The sequence below is a fragment of the Dromiciops gliroides genome, chromosome 2 (assembly GCF_019393635.1).
Source record: "Dromiciops gliroides isolate mDroGli1 chromosome 2, mDroGli1.pri, whole genome shotgun sequence".
NCBI lineage: Eukaryota > Metazoa > Chordata > Mammalia > Microbiotheria > Microbiotheriidae > Dromiciops > Dromiciops gliroides.
Genome location: NC_057862.1, coordinates 201,195,526 through 201,220,511, shown reverse-complemented (window position 1 = coordinate 201,220,511; position 24,986 = coordinate 201,195,526). Strand labels below are relative to the sequence as shown.

The following is a 24,986-nucleotide window of genomic DNA, read 5'->3' as shown; positions in this document are numbered from 1 at the left end:
TAAAAAGAGATCAGGAGAAATAAGAATGTATTATATAACCACAAATGATCATTACAAAATTCTCATTCTTTTGGAAAGAAAAAAAATCTACACAACACCAACTAAATTAGGCTATTGGGCAATTATTAGAATCATACAAGATGAAAAGCACACCCAAGTAACTAATGTAAGAATAGGGAGAGGTTTAAAAAAATTACCCAAGATATATATGAAGCTAGCTGCACTAGCAGGATAAAGTATATATGCTTCATTTGAGATGATTCAAAGTAATAAACAGTACCTATAAAAAACCTAAGTAATAAACTGAGAGCCAAGAAGAGGGATGGCACTCATTATTTACTGGGTACAGGGATATTCCCTGGTGAGCAAACTCCTTTGACCAATGAAGTTCAGCTGCAACATTTCTCTGTTTTATAAGTTTTAGAAGGGGCAGCTAGATGGCTCAGTAGATAAAGAACTGGCACTGGATTCAGGAGGACCTGAGTTCAAATCTGACCTCAGACACTTGACACTTACTAGCTGTGTGACCCTGGGTAAGTCACTTAACCCTCATTGCCCCACCCCACCCCCAAAAAGTCTTAGGGCATCAAAAGATTAAATAACTTGCCTATGGTCAAAACAGCCAAAATGAAGGATCTGAACCCAGGTTCTGAAGGTTTTGAGGCCAGTGCTTTATCTACCAAACCAAGCTGCTGCTCTCAACTTGAGATATAAAAGATGCTTCTTAAAAAGTGCCAGAAAAAAATGATAAATTTCTTCTAACATAAACTAGTTAAAGCTTATTTTGAAAAGAAGATCCTTTAAATCATTAGACTGATCTTTTAAGATCAAAGGTGCAGAAAAAGAAAAGAAAAGAAAAAGAAAAAGATCAAAGGTACAACACCCTTTTGGTTTAAACAGGTGAGTGGCAGTCAAAATATTAACAGAAATTTTCTAATATTCTCTTTTACCATTAAGAACATTCATAAAAAAAAAGAATATTCATCAACACCTATCTTGAGTTAGTGTGACAAGCAAAAGAATTAAAAACTACTTAACTTCTCTCTACCTTAACAAATTCATTTTTTCAAAGTTTTCTTTTTTGTTAGAAGCAAAATTTACTTACCTTTGTCTCCATTGTAAGTGCAAATGCAGGGTAATTTTTCTGGTGGATTCCATAATCTAACAGTGCCATCTGCTGAGCAAGATAGTAACTGATTCTTTATGCCACTATAGGCAAGACCCCAGACTGCATCTGTATGAGCAACTAATGTGCCAGCTAGAACGTTTGGCTCTAGGGAAGAAGGATGAGGAGAAGAAAGGAAAGAAAGTAAATTTAATTATTAAGATAAAAGCACTAAATAAATCTTTAATTTATTAATAAAAAGGATTTGTCACTTTACTACCATCACAAACTCATTCATAATATATCAGAAATCTTGCATTAAGTAATAATCCCTTATTCAATTTAAAACTGGACTTATATTTCCCAAGTTACTTTGGCATTTTACTTTAGTAGCAGGAAAGAAATGAATCACCAAACTACACAGTTAATACTTATGTCAGAAGTTCAAGTGCACAATATGCCTAGTTGCAATGTTACCACCATGATCTGCTAGGATGCAGAGAAAGCTTAACTCCACATTTAGACAAACAAGGTCATAGTGGCCAATGTTCACTAGCAAAGCCCAAACCAGTTGTGCTCTTGGACTAACAGCACTTTTACCTCCCCCCCCCGCCCCCCCCCCATTGCTTTTACTTTGGTGCTCTTTGAAAACAAATGTCTTAAAACTGGGAAATCATCCTTGTTTTCAAAAAATGAAGTTTCTCCTGCTCAATAACCAGCTTAGAAATAAAGGAATTTCTTTGTAGACTGTCTACATTTTTTTAGACTTTGTATAATGTTCTTCACAACTAAATAACTAGACCCTAAAAGATGTACTTCAAAATTTGTTTCTTATCAATAAAATCAAAATATGTTAAGTGTGAGGCAGAACCAAACAAGGATGACAACTTCACAATATGGCAGACAACCACATATTCACATCAGTAGGTTCTACTGACATTGTAGTATCTACTGCTTACCATATGTATCATATGGATCCACATTAGGACTAGGCATATTCCACCACTGAATAGTTGCATCAATGCCACCACTAAAACACTGTTCTCCGTTAGAACTAATAGCTAATGATAGTACAGGTCCACTACAAAAAGAAAAAAGAAAGAGATTACTTCTCAGTGCATTTATTTACAAAGCCAATGAAAACCTCACTTCTGAAGCCTAACTTCTATGCCGGCTAGAAGCATCCAAATTCTAACCTAAAAGGTTCTTCTGATTCCATTCTATTCCCAGTACCATCATATCATCACCAAAATATTTTTTTTCTAGGCAATGTATTGCAGAGGAAAGCACAATGAGGTTTCTAACTGACAGGACCTGGATTCAAATCCCAATTGTTATTTGATATGCAAGTTATTCTCTCTGGACCTCAGTTTCATCATCTGTAAAGATGATATAGCTGAACTAGTTTAAGGGCTAAAATTACTTCTAGCTATAATTCTATGTTTCTAGAACTAGTTTATCTATTCAAAAATCTTTCAAGACCTTTCTATTTTCCACGAAGTAACATTCAAACTCTTTCTAACACTCAAGACCCTCCACAATCTGGTGCCTTCTGACCTGTCCAGGCACCCATATTACATACCTCCATACCACAACCAAACTGAACTACTCTCACCAACGACATTTTGTTCACTCTGTATCCTCATTTTGAGTAGTAATGGATGCCTTTGTCTCTTGGAGAACTATTATCAAGAATATTTTTTTCTTATATCAAGATTCAATCTGCCTCTCTGTAATACCTAGCCATCACTCCAAAGGGGCCAGGTCAAACATGGTTAATCCTTTCCCACATGACAGTTCATTAAATGGCTTTTATTTTCTTTCCAGGTTAAATATTCCTTGTTTCCTTTAAACTAATTATCACTGGGGACATTCCCAAGATCCTCATCATTCTAGTTCCATTTCTCTGCACATTCTCTAGGTCAGGTGTCAAACCTGACTGGAATAAGAATAAAATGCATTTGGGAAATGTCTAACAAAATAAATAAAAATATATCACAGCACAGATCATATTAATATGTGATGTGCTAAGTCAGCATGTGGCTCACAAGGACTTTTTTTTATTTGAGTTTGACACTGCCACTCTAGATTATCAATGCTCTTCCGAAAATATGGTACCCAGAAATGAGCATAATCTAAATATGGTTTACCAGGCCAACAAGACTGAGAGATCCCTCTAAATGTAGCCTAATATTATATTTGCTGTTGCACATATAGTAATCTCATGTTCTCTTTCTCTCTAGCAACCAAACACATCTGTGCATAAGAGAAAAAAAATAAGTCATAATGCTCACAAATTTGTGGGACAGCTGCTACTGATGCTACCTACTAGGTGTATCACTGGTTTATCCTACTGTTGTAAAAAGCTCCAAGTATTCATTGCATATTTCCATTATTTGCCTTTAAAAATCAATTATTTTTTAAGTGGCAATAAATATTTATTAAGAGCTTACAATAACTGGCCAAGCACTGTGCTAAAAACTGCAGAGAAAAATCCTTGAGAACCTCACATAAGCACTAAATTGTGAAGAAACATACCATACATGTATGAGTGAATATATAATAAGTCAATTTTTGTGTTATTATGCCCCTTAAGCTTATAGCTAGTTCTTTGGGCTCTAAGCCCGAGTGTGCAAAGTCAGTAATGTAGCTTAGTGAGAAAATAAAGGTGTTAGAATAAACTTTGTGCCAAAATGTCTGCAGCCATTGTCAGCCTAATCAACCAGCACGCTAGACATTGATGCTGCCAATCTCATCGACTGCAGCCTCAAGGGTAATGTCAACTTGCCTCTGCTATGTTCCCATATGCCGAAATCCGTAAGGATCTCAAAAAGTGCACAAAGCAGATGTTGCTGACAGATTATTTCAAGCTAGTGTGTCCTTCATGATCTAAAATGCCATCCACCAACTGTGAAGTGAAGAGATTCAGAAGTGATGTTGAGACCTTGCTAGTCTTGGCATCTTCTAACTGTAGTGATTAAAGTCCCAAGAACCTCTCCCTTGGTTTTCAGAGGGCCATCAAGGTAGACAAGTTTACAGCAGTGTAGTATACAGTACAACACCTTCCCACTGACATTTAACACAGTGGAAGGTAAGATGCATGGTTTAAAAAGTTTTAGTTTTAAGAATTTTATTTGCTGTAGAGTATTTATGGTACGGTAGATTTCACGTGTTATGAAAACTGATTATTATCTAAAATCAATGTTTTGTTTTGGAGATGTTAGGACAAAAGGTCACAAAATTTTAGGGAATTACTAGCAAGAAAAATGTTTTGCATGTTACCAATTTTGTGTATTACATGATATGAGTTATTTCATGGTTATTACTTTGTAAGGAAAAGTACATATTTTCAGAATTAATGTTTTATTATATAGGACTATACGCAGAAAAGTGCACTTTCAGCAATCTCTCTCTAGTGAAAGATTATAGTTTTTGGTGGTTGTGGGACTCTAACCCCCTATTTCCCATAACTTCAATATAATCTACATTTATGCTGTTTTCTAGAAATGTTACCCTGCAAAATTTGAGGATTTACTGTATTACACTTTTGACTTCAGCTTGGAGTCTACTAACCCTTCTCTCCCCAATCTACCCAACTATAGGGCCTCTGATTTCACTAATATAAAGAACTTCTGGATAAGGAAACTCCCTCTACCAATCCACATCAGAACCTTACCTGTGATTTTAATGTCTTAAGAGTTGCCTAGAGCACTGAGCAAGGTGGCTTGCATGGGGTCACACAGCCAGAATGAGTCAGAAAGGTCTCAAAATTCAGGTCTTCTTGGCCTTAAAACCTGTTTCTCTGCACTATACCCATACTGCTTCTCATATTATGAAATGTAAAAAAAAAGATGAATAGTTCTGCATCTCTCCATCAGCCAAATGACCCCAACAAGTGGCCCCATCTCATTCTTTTGCCTACTACTTCTCCCCACACTCCTGACTTTTAAGACTTTTTTTTTTTTGGTCATCCAAGTCTTGCCAGCCTTTGTTAAGAGTTTTAGGAGCCCTAAAATAGTCTTTTTTTTTGGGGGGGGGGGGGGAGGCAATTGGGGTTAAGTGACTTGCCCAGGGTCACACAGCTAGTAAGTGTTAAGTGTCTGAGGCCGGATGTGAACTCAGGTACTCCTGACTCCAGGGCCGGTGCTCTATCCACTGCGCCACCTAGCCGCCCCCTAATAATAGTCTTTTGAGATAAGACCCAGGACGTTCCTTGCATCCAATTTTTCTATTTGTCTTTATAAAATTTAAACTGTTCTGAGTTTCCTATGTATTCCAATTAGGGTCATTAAACAATTGCCCTTTTCTTTTTTAAGGGAACTGTTTTTGTGCCTTAAGAATTTCATTCTTTAGCTTTTTCATTTCACCTGGGCTTACTTCCCCAAAAGGAGTTTCATGAAATTCCATACTTATCGCTCTGAATCCTTTAATATATGTTCTCCAACAACCTAGGGTACAAGTCAGTCAAGTGCTTTCTATCATGTTTTGTTTTGTTTTAATCACAAAATTTCAAGCGGAGTTTTTACTTTCTCTCCATTTCTACTTCAACATCCAGTTTCTCCTTGTTAATAATCAGATACAGAATTTAGCTACTGCCCTTGCTACTTCCTCCAAATTTTGAAGGATGAAATTGTTATTAAAGTAAGCCAAAAATATTATTAGTTGCTTTGCTGTTGACAGAGAAAGGGAACATCACTAAAAGTCCAGATAATGGAGATCCTCCATGACTTGCATTATGTCTCCATGCAAGGTATGTATTAATCAAATTCACCTATTTCCTTTTTCTTTCTATGTCATCTGTCATATGCTCTCAAACAATTTTACTTGTTCTTACTTCCACTGATCTTTATTCAAATGTTCTCTACTATTCCTCCCTTGTCATTCCTAGATTTCTTCACTTGTCTCTATGTCTATCTACCAAACTACTTTGCAAATCTGCCCATTCTGTTCCTTTTAAGTAAGACATAACTCTTTCCTGTCCTATTCCAATCACAGTTCTCATTCTACAATTCTTCAGGAATACCTATAAGAATAATCTTGCTTCTCTGCATTAGAAGCTTTAGTCTAACTTGCCTGTTAGCAGTATTTTATGCAGTTGAAATCAAAGGTTTTATTGCTAATTTCTTTCATGAATTTCTGTTGCCTGTGAATTTCTAGACATCTTGGGCTAAGTGATTTTCATTTTCGATGCTCTCAAAAGAAGTCCACCATGATTTCTTTCTGTGCAGGTGGATCAAAGATTCCTCTCAAGATTACATACTACATTAGAAAATATTCTGCACAAAAATCAAATCAAGTATTCAGCTAATATCTTGATATTGTGAATTTCTCAGAAAATTACAGCATTTAGGAATTTATTCAAATAAAGCAAACCATTTTAAACTCTGTACAAGCACTACACTAAACAATGAGGAAAACACAAAAATGCAAAGATGAGTAATAGAGAAGCCCTGCAATGTGGTTGACAACTAGATATATCTATGGGTATTTATCCATACTGAAGCTGAAAGACTTACATGTGGGCCCTAAATGTGTAGATAGGCTCAACATCTAATGAGGCACTCCTGCAAAGGAAATAAAAAGATAAAGTAATTTTACACTCATGCAATTATAACAGAGCAGGATAAGATGGAATTAGGGATATAAAAGGGATGAAATAACTAACAATTACTAATCAAATTACAAAGTAGGCTAACATTTAAATACTTGCTTTTTGGCAGGGACTGTTTTTTGCAAGTTCCAAAGTTTTAGAGTATGATCTTCAGAGGCTGTAACCAGCACAGGCTCTACAGGATGAAAAGCTAATGCCCGTACTCCATCAAAATGGCTACGTAGTGTATATTTGGGATTCCATGTCTTTCGAAAGGCATCTTTATTGGCAGGCAACTAAAAAGATAAAATTGAACTATCATCAGTAAGAATAATGAATCCTTTTAAAACTGTTTGTAAGACATCAAAAGTAGTATTGCACACAATTTAAAAAATTTAAGCATAGTACAAATTCTGTCATTTAAAAATACAATTTATACAAATGTTCACCATTTCAGAACCCTTACTGTGATAAACTTTATTTAAGTTTAAAAGGTGGTTATGCAAAATGGAGATTTCCTTAAATCAGAAAACTAAACTTGGAATTACTATTGTCAACTGCCTTCTTTAAGTTCTAACAAAATCTTTACCTGTCATTTTCCCAGGGTATTTTTAACATAATGCATTACAACTTTTTTCCAGAAAGGAAAGTGATGTTATTAAAAAAAGTAATAAAATACTTTCTCCCATCTTCCAATAACACTGGCAGTTATAACATTTTCTACTCTCCTATTGCCAGGAATTTGAAATCAGTTATAAAGAAATCATATGTTCACTAAAACTTAATGCTTACACTTTAAGCTTTTCAGAAATATCCAACCTGAATATGGAAGGGAGGAGTGTTGGTAATAATGAAAAAATTCTTAATATAAACCTATACTACTATTTAGTATCTAGAAAGAAACAAAAATCCAAACAAATAGAGATATATCTTAATTAGAGGTGAACTAATCATAATAAAACTAAGTCTAAGTAAGGCTAGTTTCCCTCTAGCATTCAGCATGATTCTAGGTTATGATTTCCGGGACTGTGAACTAATTTTTGACACTGACATTAGCAAATCTGCTAAAGTAAATCCACTCAAAATATGATTTTTTAGTTATCTGCCGTTTAGGATTGTTTATACTACCACTTACTATCATTTGTAAGGACAATCAAAAGTTCACTGTGTCTAATTTGTAACTTTTATCATATTTCTTCCCAAACTTCAAACAACTAATAAATCATGACAACAACAAAATTATCATCACAACAAATTAAGTGTCATTTTAACCTAATCTTTTTAATGTATCTTGCATTTATTTCCTTGTAGAAGTCATTCTGAAAATGAAGAGTCCTTTATTAAATCATTAAGAAGTTTAAAATAAAACTGCACTTACATCGTAACTATAGTCTGCATCATTTGTTACCGTCAAGTCTGCAAGGTCGCCAAGGCCCAGTACACTTAACAAAACATCATCAGAACCCATAATAAATGACTTGCCTCCTCCAGATGGAAACGTTATTGGTTCAGCTATAAAGAACAAAACCGCTTCTTAAATGCTGAAAAGTCATATACAATAATACGATATTGGAAAAAACTAAGTACTTTACTAAGACATAAAATAACAGAAATACAACTTACTCAATTTCTCTACTTCCCATCCATAAAAAAATATAATTGTAATGAAATCTACCAGAATAATAGTTTTTTAACCTAAATCATCATCTCCTATAAAGCCAAGTTAACTTCTATGTAAATCTTCCTATAGCAACATAAATATTATATTTGTACAGGTCTTTTCATTATTAGTATCATAAATGAGTTTATGTGATGAGATGGAAATGAGAAGAATCTTGATTACACAATATCACACTAAATTTCTAATTGTTACCTAGAATCTAGGGACCATAAATCACTTTACGATAAAACGTTTTCTATAACTAATTGTAAAGGCTATATGTACTTAAATAATAAATGTTATTAGTCTTTATAGTCTCTTTTTTACATACTTTTAAAGTTAAGAAAAACCTAAGTTTCTGACACACATCCAAAAGAACTGTTAAACTGAAATTGCATCAAAACATTTTAAAATTCATTGCTGCAATGAAACTCATGTGGTTCAGGATCCTTATTCATTTGTTATAGAGAAGAATAGCCCTGTTTATTTTTACAGTTCAGTAAATTACACCTAACTTCATGATCACCACTAGATGTGATTGCTCCCTTTTCAGAAACATTATTTTTTGCTTGTTTGTTTGTTTTTTTTAGGCAATGGGGTTAAGTGACTTGCCCACGGTCACACAACTAGTGTCAAGTGTCTGAGGCCGGATTTGAACTCAGGTACTCCTGAATCCAGGGCCGGTGCTTTAACCACTGCGCCATCTAGCTGCCCCCAGAAACATTATTAACATAAATTCAATAAAAATAAAGACTTTGGACTATGAGACGGGAAACTTGGGTTCTAGTCTTGGTTCTATTCTTAATTAGCTCTATAATCTTATATAAGTCACTAAATGTCTCCTGGATTCATTTTCCTTAACCATTACAACTAAGATTACTTTGGGTTTGAAAGTTGTATGACTACAATTCTACATTCTTTACATATTCCCCAAATTGTTCTTAAGGTAAACAACTATCATATATTAACTAAAATTTACCACTAAATTAAGTTTAAAATAAAAATTTTTAAATGAGACATCAAATTTAACTAGTTTTTAAAATAATGCCACTTTATATGTTAATAATCATGGGTCTCATGTTATCATTTGAATGAAAAAAACACACAATGCATAAGTTAGGTTAAAAATTGGCCATTTTTCCTATTTGTATCAACAATTACATTATTTAAAAGAATTCTTTTCCCTCTATACTGTACTACACTGCTGATAACTTGTTAATATTGGGGTGAGTAGGCAATTTAAGATATGATATGATGCTAATTTTTTGCTCTGAAAATTATAGTATAAGACCTTAAACTTAAAATTATATACTGAAAATAAATTTTAATATGATGCTAAAAAGAACCAGAAAAATCAATGAAACAACACTTTTACTAAGTAATTCTAGCCACATTTGAAAATAAGGCACATATTTAATTGGAAAAAATTATATATGAAATGCATACTACAAAGAAGATGATCATTATTCTAACATGTCACACTTCCAAAATGTTATAGTGGAAACAAAGCAAATAATGGCATCAATGACTTATAACTATTTATACTGAAAAAGAGAAAACTAAGTAAATCCAAATTACTTTTAAAGAAGAGAAATTTAATACCTTTCAAATTTACTACAGCAAATCAAATTCATCTTTACTTATGAGCTCCATATTTTAATAGCAATGTTGTTTCCTAAATCTTCTCATATCATGCTCATAAGATGTAAACATTTACAGGTAAAATTAATTTCTGAATCACCAACAGATTTAATATAACAAACAGTTAAATAATATGCGTGGGTATATTTAGCAATATTTCAAAATAATTGAAGTCTGGTTAAAACCGCAGAAATGTAAACAAATTTAGTCCCCCCTTCCATTTCTGTTAATATACTGAGTATCACTGCCAAAAATCTGAAAACTATGCAATAAGCAAATTTAGATTAAAAAAAAAAACAACCTACATGTAAAGTTAAAGGTAGGTAGCATTTTCCTGTGATATATTCCAGTTACTAGAAAGGCTAATATTTTTTCCAGTTTGTTTCTCACACATGCAAGCACATGCATGGATACATCTTCATAATTTGAGTTTGGGTACTTCTCCATAACTTCCTTTGAAAGTTAAAACAAAAACAAAAATCCTATTGCTATCTTAAAGTTATAGAATCAATATCCCTGGTACAAAGCACAGCTCTGATCAATAAGTGGTTCTGATTATTTGGGAGGGTTAGAGAAGGCCAAGTGTTGAATAATTTATTGGCCCATATAAAAATATTGACACCAGATTGGGTCATTTGAATTAAGTAAATCCATTCAATATTCCCTTGATTAAAAATTAAGCACATAAAAGTTATGGTTATAAATTACCCGTTTACATTCATTCATTCATACAAAATTATTAGCTATATTTTGCTTTGTAAAATTCTGCTTTCTCCAAAGAGCTATCACTGTGGCAAATTATACTCAAAATGTGTGACAATTAACTTCCTTCAGAATAGTGCTTTCTTTTTAGGTAGACTATTTAGATTATTGTTCTATATATTGATAAAGCTTGTATATACACTATTAACATTTTCTGTATACCTATTTACTATTATAAAAAATTACTCCATAGTTCCCAATTCATTTTTTTCCTGCTAAGCAGTTTAAATATAACAAATTAAGTGATCTAAAATCAGGAAGTAGCAAAATTAATTTCAAAAAGCCCTTGTTACCTTTAAAGTACACTACAGTTTCCCCAGACCTTCAATAATTAAGGAATATGAAATGGGACTACAATGTGAGACTGCCTTCTATCATGGTCCCTATGGGAGTTCTGCACCTGTATCTTCTTCCTGAAGATGCTTATATGAGGAAGAAAAACCCTTACACAAGCTAATTTGTAGTCTTGGCAGAAATATTCTAAAAAGCCTCAAATTAAGCAACATCATTCCATGCAAGCAAACTCTTTTCTATGAAAAAATATCTGACACTTAAGTGTTTTGCAAATTAGGAAAATTTCCAGAGGAAGTGAGATAATTCTGGAAATGCTTTAAAAAAAAAATTAAATCTCTCACACACCCCCAACCCACTACCCAAGGAGGTCAAATACTCTGTCTTTGTTTCCCAGACTTTAAAACAAAGTTTCTGACTCTACCGTCACTCTCTTTTTCCAGCACCTCAACCTTCCACTTTTCCCCCTTTCCTTTAACTGGGGAGAATATCTATTATTTTTTTAGATCGGCTGAAAAATGCCAAGTTGTTTACTCTTAAGTAAAAACCAGATATGTAGAAACTGTATTTCTCTCAACAAAAATCAAAACACATTGAAATAAACCCTACTCTGCAGAAAATTCGTATAAGCAAGGGTGTGTGTGTGTGTGTGTGTGTGTGTGTGTGTGTGTGTGTGTGTGTGTGTGTGTGTGTGTGTGTGTAGGAGGGGAGAGGTCACCAAATCTAAGCAACAGAGTGTATTTATCTTGAAGTCTTTCAGTTCTATTAATTTTTGTTGCTCCTTAGTCATTTTCAGTTGTGTTTAACTCTTCATCACCCCATTTGGGGTTTTCCTTTCAAAGATACTGGAGTGGTTTGCTATTTCCTTCTCTAGCCCAATTTACAGATGAGGAAACTGAGGCAAAGAGGGCTATGTGACTTGCCCAGAGTCACACAGTAAGTATCAGAGGCCACATTTGAACTCAGGTCTTCCTGACTCCAGGTCTGGTGCTCTATCCACTGTGCCACCTAGATGCCCTATTCTATGAATAAAGAACTATCAAATTCTTTATTCATAAAGTAGCATTTAAATATTCAAAATGTCAAAAATGAAATAAATGGTACAAAATTGTATAATTTTATATTGTTTTCTTTCTAGCTTTCCTTCCTCTTGCTACTTTCATTTTGGCATTTTAATTGTTTTGCTGTTCAGTCATTTTCTTCCCCTTTGTTCCCTACATTAAAAAATATAATTATTACTGTTAGTGCTGTTATTTGAGAAAAATACATATTAACTAGCATCCACAAATACTATATCATAAGTAAAGGGGATAAAAGGAAAACATGTAATTTGGAAAGCATGGTTAATATGAAATAATTTATTAACTAAGGCACCAAAAGAATCGACTGTCAACATACAGAGAATCTATTAAATACTGATTTAAATTTTAATATCAAATACTCCCAGACAGGTGATATTCATACTTCATTTATTCTAGAGAAGTTACCTCTATCTGACAAAGGTCTAATACTAAAAAAAATATCACATATAATGTCAAAATAAGGTACTGTAATCTATATACTTTATCCTAAAATTAGTTGTTAGGTACTACATGTGTGTACTTATACACACAAACACGTGCATAGACATATATTTATATACATAAGACAGTACAAAATCAAGGACTAAACTTCAAAGTACACATATTTTAACATACTTTGTCTTCAAAGGAATTACTACAATTTCCATTTACTACTCTATAAAATAAGCTAACATTAGACTTCTGAAAGACACCTTAAAAAAAAAAAACCTACAAGAAAATCATATAGGAAGCAGTGCTTCTTCATTGATATAAAATGGGAAACTGGCTGATTTAAAAGTAGAAGCTAAGATTCCACAACGTGTTTTTAATTATATTATCAAGGGTCTGTCCAAAGTCTCTCTGAAGATCATACTGAAGACTTGCTATTACCAACTCAAACGACAGCAAGTGAGAGGAAAAAGAAGCTAATTTTGGAATGAAAATCTTCTGTAAAATAAACAAACATGGCAGCTCAATTTTTTGTACCTTCCTCTGCTCTTGCACCTTCGTGATCAGTCATTCTAGTTGAGGGTGACCTAGACTGATTAATGATTCCTGAAGGGATGTGGGGTAGCTCATCATCTCCCAGATCAGCTATCATGTCGTGAAGTTTTGTCCTGTTGACCCCTGTAAATTAATGGCAGCAGCAGAGGTTCATTTGGTGGCTACTGCTTGACTTGCTAGAAATTTTTATAAGCAGTTTACCAATGAAACACAACAAACTAATCCTTAAGACAGCCCCAGTTGTAAATATCAGTACCAAGTACTGTAAATTTTCTAGACTATTTAAGCATAAATTGAAAAACAATTATCAGTAGAGTGTAATTCCCATCACCCACCAACCTCCCCCAAACTCCATGAAGTCTATGGGCACAGAAGACAGATGACAGCCTCCCATAAAATAAAATGATGTACATAAGTTTTTCAACTTAAAATTCAGTATTTTAAAAAAGTAACCAAAAAGGAATGATTTGTAATGTGGGTGCAACAAACAATTAACTTTCCCTGATGTACTCCTTCATCCCACAAAAATTAAGATAAATTAACTTATTGTTAAAATTATTCTAATTCCTTCCCAGTAAGATTTCACCATATATATATGTATACACACACATATGCATGTGTATGTATGTATATATGTGTATGTATGAAAGTTTATAAGTCCTTGGTATACCAATATATGAGACCATATAATTCTAGATCTTGAAGTAGACATCTAAAACTTTATCTGAATAATTTTAACTACTTCCCCCCACTCTCCACCCTACCACCTAAAACAGTTTTTGCTGTATTTATGATATTTCTCTCTTTACTTTCAACCAAATGGACTTGACCAAAAGGTATCAGAAAAGGGAATCGTATTTTAAATATTTTTTTAATGGAAAGAATAACAAAACAAAACACCTCAGTGGCTTTAAGCAAATTTACTTGGAACTTGCCAGGTAGTTTTTTTAAGGCTTTCAGTTTTGCTGGAAAGTGTTGCCAACCTTTCCTATGTACTTATTTATACTTGTACTACAATTGTGTGCTTTTATTTCGCTACCCAACAACCAAGATTTTATGATTTTGAAGAATGAAAGTTTTTGTAGTTTTATCTTCATAGCCCTAGTGCCTAGCAGAGTGAACTAAATACTTGGATAAATGTTTACTGAATTAAATTGCTAGTTTCTTCTTACTAAAATTTCAATGGGTATAAGCAAATAAAACCTGCCCACAAAATATTTCCATTTGAATGTCCCAAAATCTCATATTTAACGTGACCAAACTTAATTCCTCCTATAGTACCAACCACTTTCCTAGTCAGTAGGCTTGAAACCTATTGGTCATCTCTTCCTTATTTGTTAATTATTATTGTCAGTCACCATGTCCTATAAACTGTTTCATCAAAAAATCTGCCTCCTTCTTCTCCATTGCCATTGCCAAAACACCCAGATGTTAACACGTTACACATCAGTTACTAAAATAAGCTGCCTAATCTTCCTGCCCTAATCTCTATTTCAAAAGCATCCTATAGCACAGAGTCAAATCAGGCTTCCTCAAACATAACTTCATCTAATCATTCACTTTCTCAGAAACCAATATGAAGCCTATTGCCCAATGTATTAAGTATAAAATTCTAATCTGAAATCCATGAACTTATTTTTTAAATATTTTAATAACTTTTAATGTAACATCTTCTTTTATAAGATCTATATGCTTGATCAGACTGCCAACCAAAGCATGACACAATGTAGATTAACAACCTCTGATTTAAACTCTCAATATACTTGATAACTTAGTTCTACAAAATTAATTGACCATAACACCCTCTACTCTAGAACAAAAATCCTCTTACTCTTTGCTCACACAGAATATATTCATTTCTATTTCCTTGCCTAAGGATGATTCCAGAAGGAAAAATCATTCTCTACAACTCCCCTAAATCATCAAACTCTTCCTCCCACTTTGTATAAGTTTTAAGCCAATCTCCATGATCCATTCAAGTTTCAAGTCCTCTATACCTTCTTATACTAGCATACACTGAATATCTAATACTCTGATTTGTTCCATATAAGAAACACACATGTGCCGGTTTTATTTATTTCAATTGTATGTATTATTGCCCAAGGCAAAAAACACTGCTTTGTTACCTTAGACCCATTTCAGGAGTAAAAGTCAAATCTGCTCTCAATGAACTTCACAGGGAATAAAAAGGCTTTTTATTTTAAACAAAACAAAACAAAACTGCTGAAATTAACAGAGTTAGGGAAACAGCCCCTGAAAATAGTTCTCTGTTTTTCTCTTAGGACCAAAGTAATTTTAGTGCCCTATGGGAAACAGGATGATTAAAAAAAAGGTAGTAGCACCTCTAGGAAAAGGAGAAAGAGAGGAACAAGGTAAGAATTAAGATTAAGTTTATGTATTTTCTTAAACACTGACCTATCAAGGAGACAATCTGACAAAAATACTTATTTTCCTTACAGCTAGAAGCTTAGTTGTTTATTACTACTTGTTCATTTTGTCACATAAAGAGCTAAAGAGAAGTATTTGTTCTCTCTCTCTCTCTCTCTCTCTCTCTCTCTCTCTCTCTCTCTCTCTCTCACACACACACACACACAGCCTACTGAATAAATATCAGAAATTAACTAATATTATACCAAAATCACAAGACATAATATTAGCTTTCCCAATGAATATTATTAATCAATAACTTTCTTCCTTTAAATAAAAGGAAAGTGGAGGCACATAAAGATTAAGATGAGAGGTAGCACTGCTCTAAGGCAGTGGTGTTAAACTCAAATAGAAATAGATCCTTACAGGCTACATATGGACTTACAAAACTATAATTTAACATGATCAATGTTGTGTCATTTTTATTTTGTTAAGCACTTCCCAATTACATTTTTTTTAAAGTGAGGCAATTGGGGTTAAGTGACTTGCCCAGGGTCACACAGCTAGTAAGTGTTAAATGTCTGAGGCTGGATTTGAACTTAGATCCTCCTTAGGACTCCAGGACCAGTGCTCTATACACTGTGCCACCTAGCTGCCCCCAATTACATTTTAATCTGTGTCAGCTACACTCAGGAGCTTGACACTTGGTCTAGAGAGCTGGCATAGGAGTCTAGAATTCTTGGGTTCAAGTTCTCAAACATTCCAGCTAGGCCAGGGCAAGTCATGACCTTCTAATGTGTTTCCCTCTCTGCTCCATTGCGGTAACCCTTCTGCTCCCTGCAAGTCCTTAACATTCTAAGTTGCAGAGATGACGATCTGAACTGGTCAGGATACTTCCTCAGAAGGCACTCCCTGTACAGATAAAGGTCCAGTCCAGGAGGAAAGAAAACTGTCACCACAAGTACTCTGCTTGATAATACTTTGGAGGCATAAAACATAGATAGATAGATGGATGGATGGATGGATAGACATAGCTATCTATCTCTCTATACAGTGGGGCCAGGAAGGAGAGGGAGAGGGAGACAGAGTTGTAAGTAGTAGGGATTTTAAAAAAACACTCTAAAACAAATTGTTCCTAGTGACAACCTGCCACCTTAATTAAAATTGCACAACAAAACAAGATGGCAGTTAGAAAACATATAGGACAGAGATTAAATAATAGTAAGTTGATATTTTTATTTTTTTTAAATGTTTCCCTTTATAAAGCTCTAGTAATCACATAAGATCTTTTAAAAAAATCTAAATGGGATGCCCATCAACTGGGTAATGACTGAACAAGTTGTGGTACATAATTATGATAGAATACAATTGTGCTATAGGAAATTATAAGCAGGATGGTTTCAGAAAAAACCTGGACGTAAATGAATTGATACAAAGTGAAATGAGCAGAACCAGGAAAATACTGCACACAGTAATAGCAATACTGTACAATGACCAATCTGTGAATGACTTAGCAATTCTCAGCATTACAATGATCTAAGACAATTCTGAAGGACTTATGATGAAAAATGCTATCCACCTCTAGAGAAAAGACTGAAAGAGTCTGAGGCAGATTGAAGCATACCTTTTAAAAGATTTTCTTTTTGTTGTTTGTGTTTTCATTCACAACGTTTTGCATGACTGCACATGTAAAATTTATATGGAGTTGCTTGCCTTCTCAGGAAGAAGGGAGGAGAATTTGAAACTCAAAATTTTGAAAAATTAATGTTAAAAATTGATTTTATGTGTAATTGGAAAAAATGTAAAAATTAAAAACCTCTAAAAATACTTACTAATGGAGTAAAAACAGATGAAATTTCACAAATGTTTTTTCTGCATATAAATTAATGAGAACCTGAGCAAATTGAGAAAAGATTATACACTAAGAAATGAAAAGGAAAAAATTATTTTAACTTTCAAAAAGGGGTAGCAGATAACTAAATAATAAAGGCAGACTTTCTCTTCTTAGCATGCCCTAATTTCTTTCTAAGAATACTTCAATCACAGATAAAGAATTTTAGCAGAGAAGAAGATACAAATATACGCTATCAACTTGAATAGGTCCAGAAAGGTTCAATGGCTTTGCCCCAAGTCAAACATATTAATAGAACAAGGATTCAAAACCAACCACGGTTCTTTGATCAGCTAGTCTAGAATGCTGAAATATATGTTGCAATGGAAAGCCTAGGTTTTAATTATGGCACTGCTACTTGTGTGACTCTCAACAGAATTATTTAACTTTTATGGGCCTCCTTTACCTCATCTGTAAAATGAAGGGATTAGACTAGATGACCTGAGTCCCTTCAAACTTTTAATGATTCTATGGATTTAAGCTTAACCCACGTGACCTTTAACAAATGATGCCATATGTTGTTGTTTGCCCTTCATACTTGAAGAGGACTAATGACATCATGAGGGTCATGTCTTGACTTGAGCATGAACTTGATTTAAATAAGGAAGAACTATGCAAAAAGAGAAAGGAATAAGCATTTAATAAGCACCCACTACAGGCCAGGCATTGCACTAAGGGCTTACAAATATCTCATCTAATACGCACAGTATCCCTGGGGAGGAAGGTGCTATTATCCCCATTTTACAGAGAAGGAAACTGAGGCAAACAGAGGTTAAGTGTCTTGCCAATGGTCACTCAGCTAGTAAGACTCTACAGCCATTTATTAACTCAATTTTTCCCAACTCTGGGCCTAGAGCTCTATCCACTGTGCCACCTTGCTGCTTCTTAAGGGAACATAAGCAATGAAGTACAAAATGTTCAACATTTTGAGTTATGAAAAACCTAACAGTCCAAGAAAGAAAAAAAGAGATAAACTACTATTATGCTAGCTCAGAATAGTAAAATTAAAGGAAAATTCAGCTTATTAATAAACTGGTTAAAAAGACACAGAATAAAAATTATCAGGCTCCTTTTCTATCTTCACCAAGTAGTTTTTCAGAATATTTAAAGCACTAGTAAACAAATTCAGAATATTTCACAATATGGAAATATATTTTGTATGACTATACATGCAGACACTTCTCTTTTCTTTCTGTATATATTGGCAATTTTCCAACATATATTCTAAGTTTTTACTCTTCTGATTTCTTATTTATTATTTGGTAGCTACTATTTCTGGCCTAATTTTTATCTTAATTCTTTCAGTAGTTTGATTTCTTATTTGACTTATTTGAGAGCTTCTGGCTATTTTCTATTATTATGGGGTGGGGAAGGAGGATATGCATAATCTATTATCTTATATCTTTTTTCTGTGATAGCTTTTGGATTCTCTTTTTAAAAAAAATAGAATGATATCTATGTATTATAGGTATTATATTGTGACCTTACTTGATTTGATTGCTTATTTTTCTTCCTTTCTTTATGAATTTCACTGTTTATCAGCTTAGGAATCAAATGAGATAATATTAAAGCACTTAGTATAGTGCCTGGTACATAGCAGGCATTTAATAAATGTTTGTTCTCTCCCACACACACTTATCACACAGGAGATACTTGTATAGCTGGATTTGAACTCAGGTCCTCCTGAATCCAGGGTGAATGCTTTATCCACTGTGCCACCTAGCTGCCCCCCCCCTTTTTTCAAATTATTTATTTTTTTGCTGGACAATGAGGGTTAAGCGACTTGCCCAGGGTCACACAGCCAGTAAGTGTCAAGTGTCTGAGGCCATATTTGAACTCAGGTCCTTCTGAATCCAGAGCCAGTGCTTTATCTACTGCGCCAGCCCCTGACCCTAGGCTTTTTGACTTGTTATTACTATTAAACTTATTTTAGAAGTCTTTCCACTGATATATATATATATGCCAAACCTTGAGTAGTTCTTAGGGGATGGCATTCTTCCCTCACTGAAAAAATTTACAATGAAAAAAAAAAAAAGGGTACCAAGAATATTGATTTTATATTAACAATTATACTGTGGTATAACAAACTTCCTTTTATCAAATCCTTATCAGTTTACAAAAATTTCAAGAGAAAAGAATGCAGAAGATCAACAAACTGGTAAGAAGAGGTAGAGTCAAGAAATAATCAAAATATTGAAGTTTTATTAATTTTTCTGGAAAATTTTCAAAGCAACAAAAATAAAATCAGGCTCCTCAAGATGGAACACTAGATATATCACTGGGATAATCACTAACAAGAGTTTATGAATTAATGTTAATTTTTGAGTATTGGAAAAGAGAACTCGGGCTAAGATCAGCTGTGAAAAAAGAAAAATTTTAATTTCCCCAAGTGCCACCAGAAATGCAGGCTTAGGCAATATTGTGTTAATGTAGACAATCAAGTAAATACAATCTTGATTATGATGTGGCATTAAGAGAAATATGAAAATAATACATAAATTGCCAATTCTTCTTTCCCACTAAGGTGTTCAGAATCTTTAATAAAAACAAAAAAAAAAACCAACACTGTGATAGAAGATCTGTTTGAATCCTTCTTTTAATAATTATTCTTACAGACCAAGGCAAACTGATTATATTTAAGTGTAGCCAGTCAAATGCATATGCAAGTCTAGTAAAGTTTCCTTAGTGATGACTTTTCAAAAAGGTATATAAGTCTAATATTGAAAACAATTAAAATCACAGATCATTAAAGTAGAAATTTAGGAAAGTTGCAAACTATTGTGACACAAGCCCTAGAAACAAGTAACTTTGGACAAGCAATAATTCTGATATAGTGTCTGACCTTGACTAGATGAAACCAGACTAAGCTGGTTTTCCTACCTTTGACTCAGGCTGTACGCTGGATTTAATGCTATGAACATGTGTTTCATTGTTCTCTCGTATTTTTAATCCTGTGCTTCTTGAGAAAACACAAACTGCAGCTTTTAAGGAGCACACTTCAATGACTGTTAAGAGGATGGTGAAGTCAAGAGTTTAAAGAATCATTCAAGCCCACAAAAGTAAACAGGATCTTTTACACTGAAGCTAAAAAGAAAATGCAAGTGAAAAATGAAAAATAACACTAAGAAGTGAAAAAATGATTGGTGCAAAGAAGCCTCAGAAAAGAAACAAAATCCTCCCAAGGGGCCTGGGAGCTACACACATTATTACTCAGTTTAATGAGCTGTGAGATCACTTTGCCGCTGCTATTAAGAAAAACTGCCTTTCATTGACAAGAAAATATGAAGAAAGGAATATTTTGGAAAAGGTAACTTTACTGATGAACTTAACTTTTAATATTCAAACATAGATGAAAACCACTGTCAGAAGAATTCCAGATGAGCCTGTGAAATCTGAGCATTTTAATCAGACTGCAAAACATCCACTCAGAAAATACTTTTATCCACATGAATGGAGTGACTAACTCCGAAAAATGAGCTGATACACTGAGAATGCAGAATGAATTCATAACTGTAGAAATTCCACAAAGGAGATGAGAGAACACACCAAGGTTCTGGACATGCCACCTGGTCAAAGAATGTTAAGAAAGTTATCCGAGAGATAGATGTTTCATTTATATGGGAACTCACTTAATTTAAACCCCATTGATAACCTAGAGAATATAATTGTTCATAGGCATGTTTAATAGCCAATATGACAAAAATGTGTCTTCAGAACATTACTTATTTATTATAAAAGAATTTAAGAATGTCAAAAAATATTGTGAACTCAAAACAGGTGACTAGAAAAAGACATTGTTCATTGAAGTTTTTTTTAAAGATATGAAAAGTAGTCAAGCTTACTGTTTAATTCACTAACTTTATACCTGTTAAATTATACACCAATATACTCAAGAGTCTAAAAGCGAGTACTCAATGCAAGAAGATAAAGAACTTGACCTCAAAACCATCAGGCTGACACAGGCTAGAAATACTTCTATTGGGGGTTTTTTTGTACAATGTTAGGTAAGAAGCAAAGAGAGAGAACATAAAGAGGAAAATTGGGAGAAGGGTCAAGAAAACATAAGAAAAATATATAATAAATTTAAATTTTGTTACTTAAATTATTCTAGTAAACTAGCATTTATTTAAGTCAAAACCACTTTCTTTGCTTATGTTTAATTTCCAAATTTTAATGCAGGTGTCTATATAGTCAGATTTGTATCAAGTTAAATAGGAATAGAAAGAAATGTAATAAACATCACTTAACATTTTGAGAACACTACAGCAGATATGTTTCAGCCTAAAGTTTCCACACATAAGCCAAAAAGGTTAAAAAAAAAAATTAGTCTCTTAAAGCTTAGCCTCTCCAAACTAAACCTAATTTCATTAAAATAACCATGCAAAACTGCTTAAACACTCATCATGCACAAATTATAAATAAGTGATGTTAGAGCCTGAATATAGCACCAGCCCAGCACTGTTTTAAAATAAAATAAGCATTTGGCTATATGGGTTGAAACTTCTTAGAAAACTGAAGTTCTAATTTTTGAGTTTCTTAAATCAACATGCAATAACTGAGGCTAGCACATAGCAACAACTTAAGTCTATAGCAAGGAAAATGCAAAAAGTCAAATTTCAATAATATTAAGCTACTAGCTCCTACCCTACCCTCTAAAAAAAAATTTAAACATTTCTAAAGCGAAACTCTCTCATTCTTGAAATATTACACCTAGCATTTCATAACCTATCTAGTGAGTCAAATATGTGTGTTATGAGAACTGCCAATTTGAAAAATTGTGTTCCTTTACTTTTCTCACCTAATGTTATTCTTCCCTTTGAAATGGTCAGGAATAACACATTAAGAATAGAAGTAAAAAGCCACTAAAACAGTTAAAATATTTCTTTCTTTTAGGTTTAACGCTGATTAAGGACAATTTCTTCCTTATTTTATTATAAATGTAGTTAAAATTTTCATGATAAACATCACCACTGAATTTATCAGTGACTAACATTAGGTCACATTTAGTGGGACCTCTGATTAACCCCACAGGTACATATCTGGTAAGTCCTTAAGGTTTTGTATTGGGGATAGTAGCTATGTTAGCATTTTTGTTTTTTTAATAAGTCAGGCAGAAGCAAAATAGTGGGAAGTATCATTTTGCTCTTGGTACTTCTATATTCCAGAACCTATAGGAAACAGTGGATATTAACAGGGTTTGGGGGAAAGGGTAGAGGGGACAGGAGTTAAGTAACCAATTACAGAGGTTGTCAAGGATAGATATAACAGGCTCTCCTTTCCCCCTTTCTTACTGATTGCTAATGCACTGATTTCAGGACCAATCTCATATATTGTTTAAGATTTGGAAAATGCGGTTTTTTGCCCTCTATCCCTGGCCAATTGGATATGTTTTCACTGTTTCTCCATTTCATTAATGATATACTAAATTCTGTTAATATGAACGTGAGATGTCATACAACAGACAAAGTTTAAAGTTGGTTGCCCCATTAAGAAAAATGGTAAGTTACTTACATACATACACACACAGAAAAAAAAACAAACAACAAAACATAACTTGAAAATGTTTTCCTCAATATTAATATGAAAAGTTATATTATAATAGTCAGAATATCTGCACTTACTCTTGACCCCTTTCTTCCCCTTTCGTTCCTTCTTGTACTGTTCCTTCAGTTTACTTATTAGTCCCTGGTCTACATCCCAAACCTCAGCAGTTGGGGACAGGTCATCTTTGTCTACATGCAGCATATTATTAAAAGAAAAAAAATCAGCAATTGGCAATGCAAGCTGTTGGCAATCAACTGTTATATAGGTTTATGTAATCATCATCAAAATGTACTATTAGATTATTTTCAAAAGTATTTAAAGGTGCAGTCTTTGCATTGTTATTCACAACTCAAGCATGAAATCCTGTTAGTTTTCAAATTTTAAAATATTTTAACATTTAAAATTTGACTTAATTTTATTAATCAAAATTTGCAAATAGTTACTTTCTGAATACTGCTGCTGTTGAAGCACCAATGAACCAAGACTAGAAATAAAATATAAAGCTATCCAAATGAGATTACTGCATCTTTAGAAAGGTGTTAATAAAAAAATTATTCAGCCAGCATCATAAGCAAATAAATGAATTTCATGCGTACTAACCATGAAAGTGCAAGCTAAGTATATGTCAGTGCCATTTTGTTGATGAAAGTAAACATGCACCCTCTCTCCCTCTTATTCTGCATGCAGAGGCAGCTCTACAAATGAAGTTATCATGGCCAATATAATAAACATACAGTTCCAAAGTAAAGCTTCTTAAATAATATAAAAAACATCCACACAAACCCAAAGTAGTTCAACATCTCATTACCTTCTTCCATAGGTCTACTACTAAAGTTAGCAAAAAAACTCTCAAGATTCTACTGTTGATTATTTTTAGAACACACTTTTTTTGGGGGGGTGAGACCAGTGAAATGCAGGGAGATGTGAAAATAAACACTGCTGTGCATTTACTAGAGACGAAATTTCAGCACCTTTAATTGGCCATCCACAAATCCATATTTGTATTAGCTAAAACTTGTGCCTGGAAAAAAGTTACCGTTAAGTAAATGTGGAAGAAACATTTTAGGGGGAGCGAAGTGGTAAGAAAAAGAATAAGTCTGTTTATACATAACTAGAATACTGCTCATATTGGAAGGGCAGGGGGAGGGGAAGGATTGCTGGTTGATTTTAAACAGCCCAATTATTACAAGTTTTGACAAAATATCCTGCAATGGAATCATAATTGTGAGTTTATATAGCCTGTAGCAAAAAAAAAGAAAACCAAATTATATCAAAATACATTATAGGACTGAAAAGATAGATAACTTTTAGGGAACAAGTAGTACTTATTAAATTTTGAAAATTCAAGCAATAATAAAAATATACAACAGAATTGTTAAACAGTGTATTATGAAGGTTTCCCTTCAAAGTTATCAAAAAATTATAAATTTAAATTTATTTAGTGATATATCATTTCAATTATTCTAAACTAAAAGGACAAAAGATACTGTGGACAATTAAGATCCATATACAAAACACCCAATTTCCTTATTTGAACTGCAACCTTTCAACTGATATTTTAAAAAAACTACCCTCTGAGAGTTTCTGGTTTGTAGGTGACACAAACCTAAGAATTAGAAAAATAAACTTGAATTGAGTCTCAGACTATTTTTAAAGCCATTTTTCTCCTTGTTAACGCAGTATCTAAGTAACTAGATGTATATGGGTTACATTGCTGCCTCAAATGTACTCTTAAAGACTGAAATTCTTTTACAACATTTGCCAAAGGCATCAAGTATATTAACGTGACTAACCCAAAGTATAAACTGAATTGACAGGTTATCTCACTTGATGTTTCTTGATGAATACACTACAAAGAATCCAATCAGCTTTAAAAAAGCTAGTTTCCTAACTAAAAAAGAAGTTATTTAAAAGAGCAGTATGATGGTAGGATAAGCCCAAACAATGTTTTGGATAATCACATTTTTTTAAAAAATCAGCAATAGAAACCAAAGGGGGCTGTTTCAACAGAAGTGACATAATCTTTATCAGAAATTATATAAGGTAGAAAAAATTAATGAGACATTTGA

At 33.4% G+C, this 24,986-nt stretch overlaps 1 protein-coding gene across 4 annotated transcripts in view; it reads right to left on the bottom strand.

Annotated features, from left to right (window-relative positions):
- Positions 1-24,986, bottom strand: part of STRN3 (striatin 3) — a 103,862-nt gene that overhangs the window by 8,441 nt on the left and 70,435 nt on the right. For 2 of the 4 annotated variants that reach the window (XM_043988403.1, XM_043988402.1), the window contains exons 8-14: positions 22,995-23,105; positions 13,098-13,238; positions 8,074-8,207; positions 6,816-6,991; positions 6,622-6,669; positions 2,065-2,186; positions 1,106-1,273 (exon numbers count right to left, since the gene is read on the bottom strand). In XM_043988403.1, coding sequence (XP_043844338.1) covers positions 1,106-1,273; positions 2,065-2,186; positions 6,622-6,669; positions 6,816-6,991; positions 8,074-8,207; positions 13,098-13,238; positions 22,995-23,105 — 900 coding nt within the window. The remainder of the gene's footprint in view (positions 1-1,105; positions 1,274-2,064; positions 2,187-6,621; positions 6,670-6,815; positions 6,992-8,073; positions 8,208-13,097; positions 13,239-22,994; positions 23,106-24,986) is intronic. The other 2 variants (XM_043988404.1, XM_043988405.1) reach the window with 2 other exon arrangements.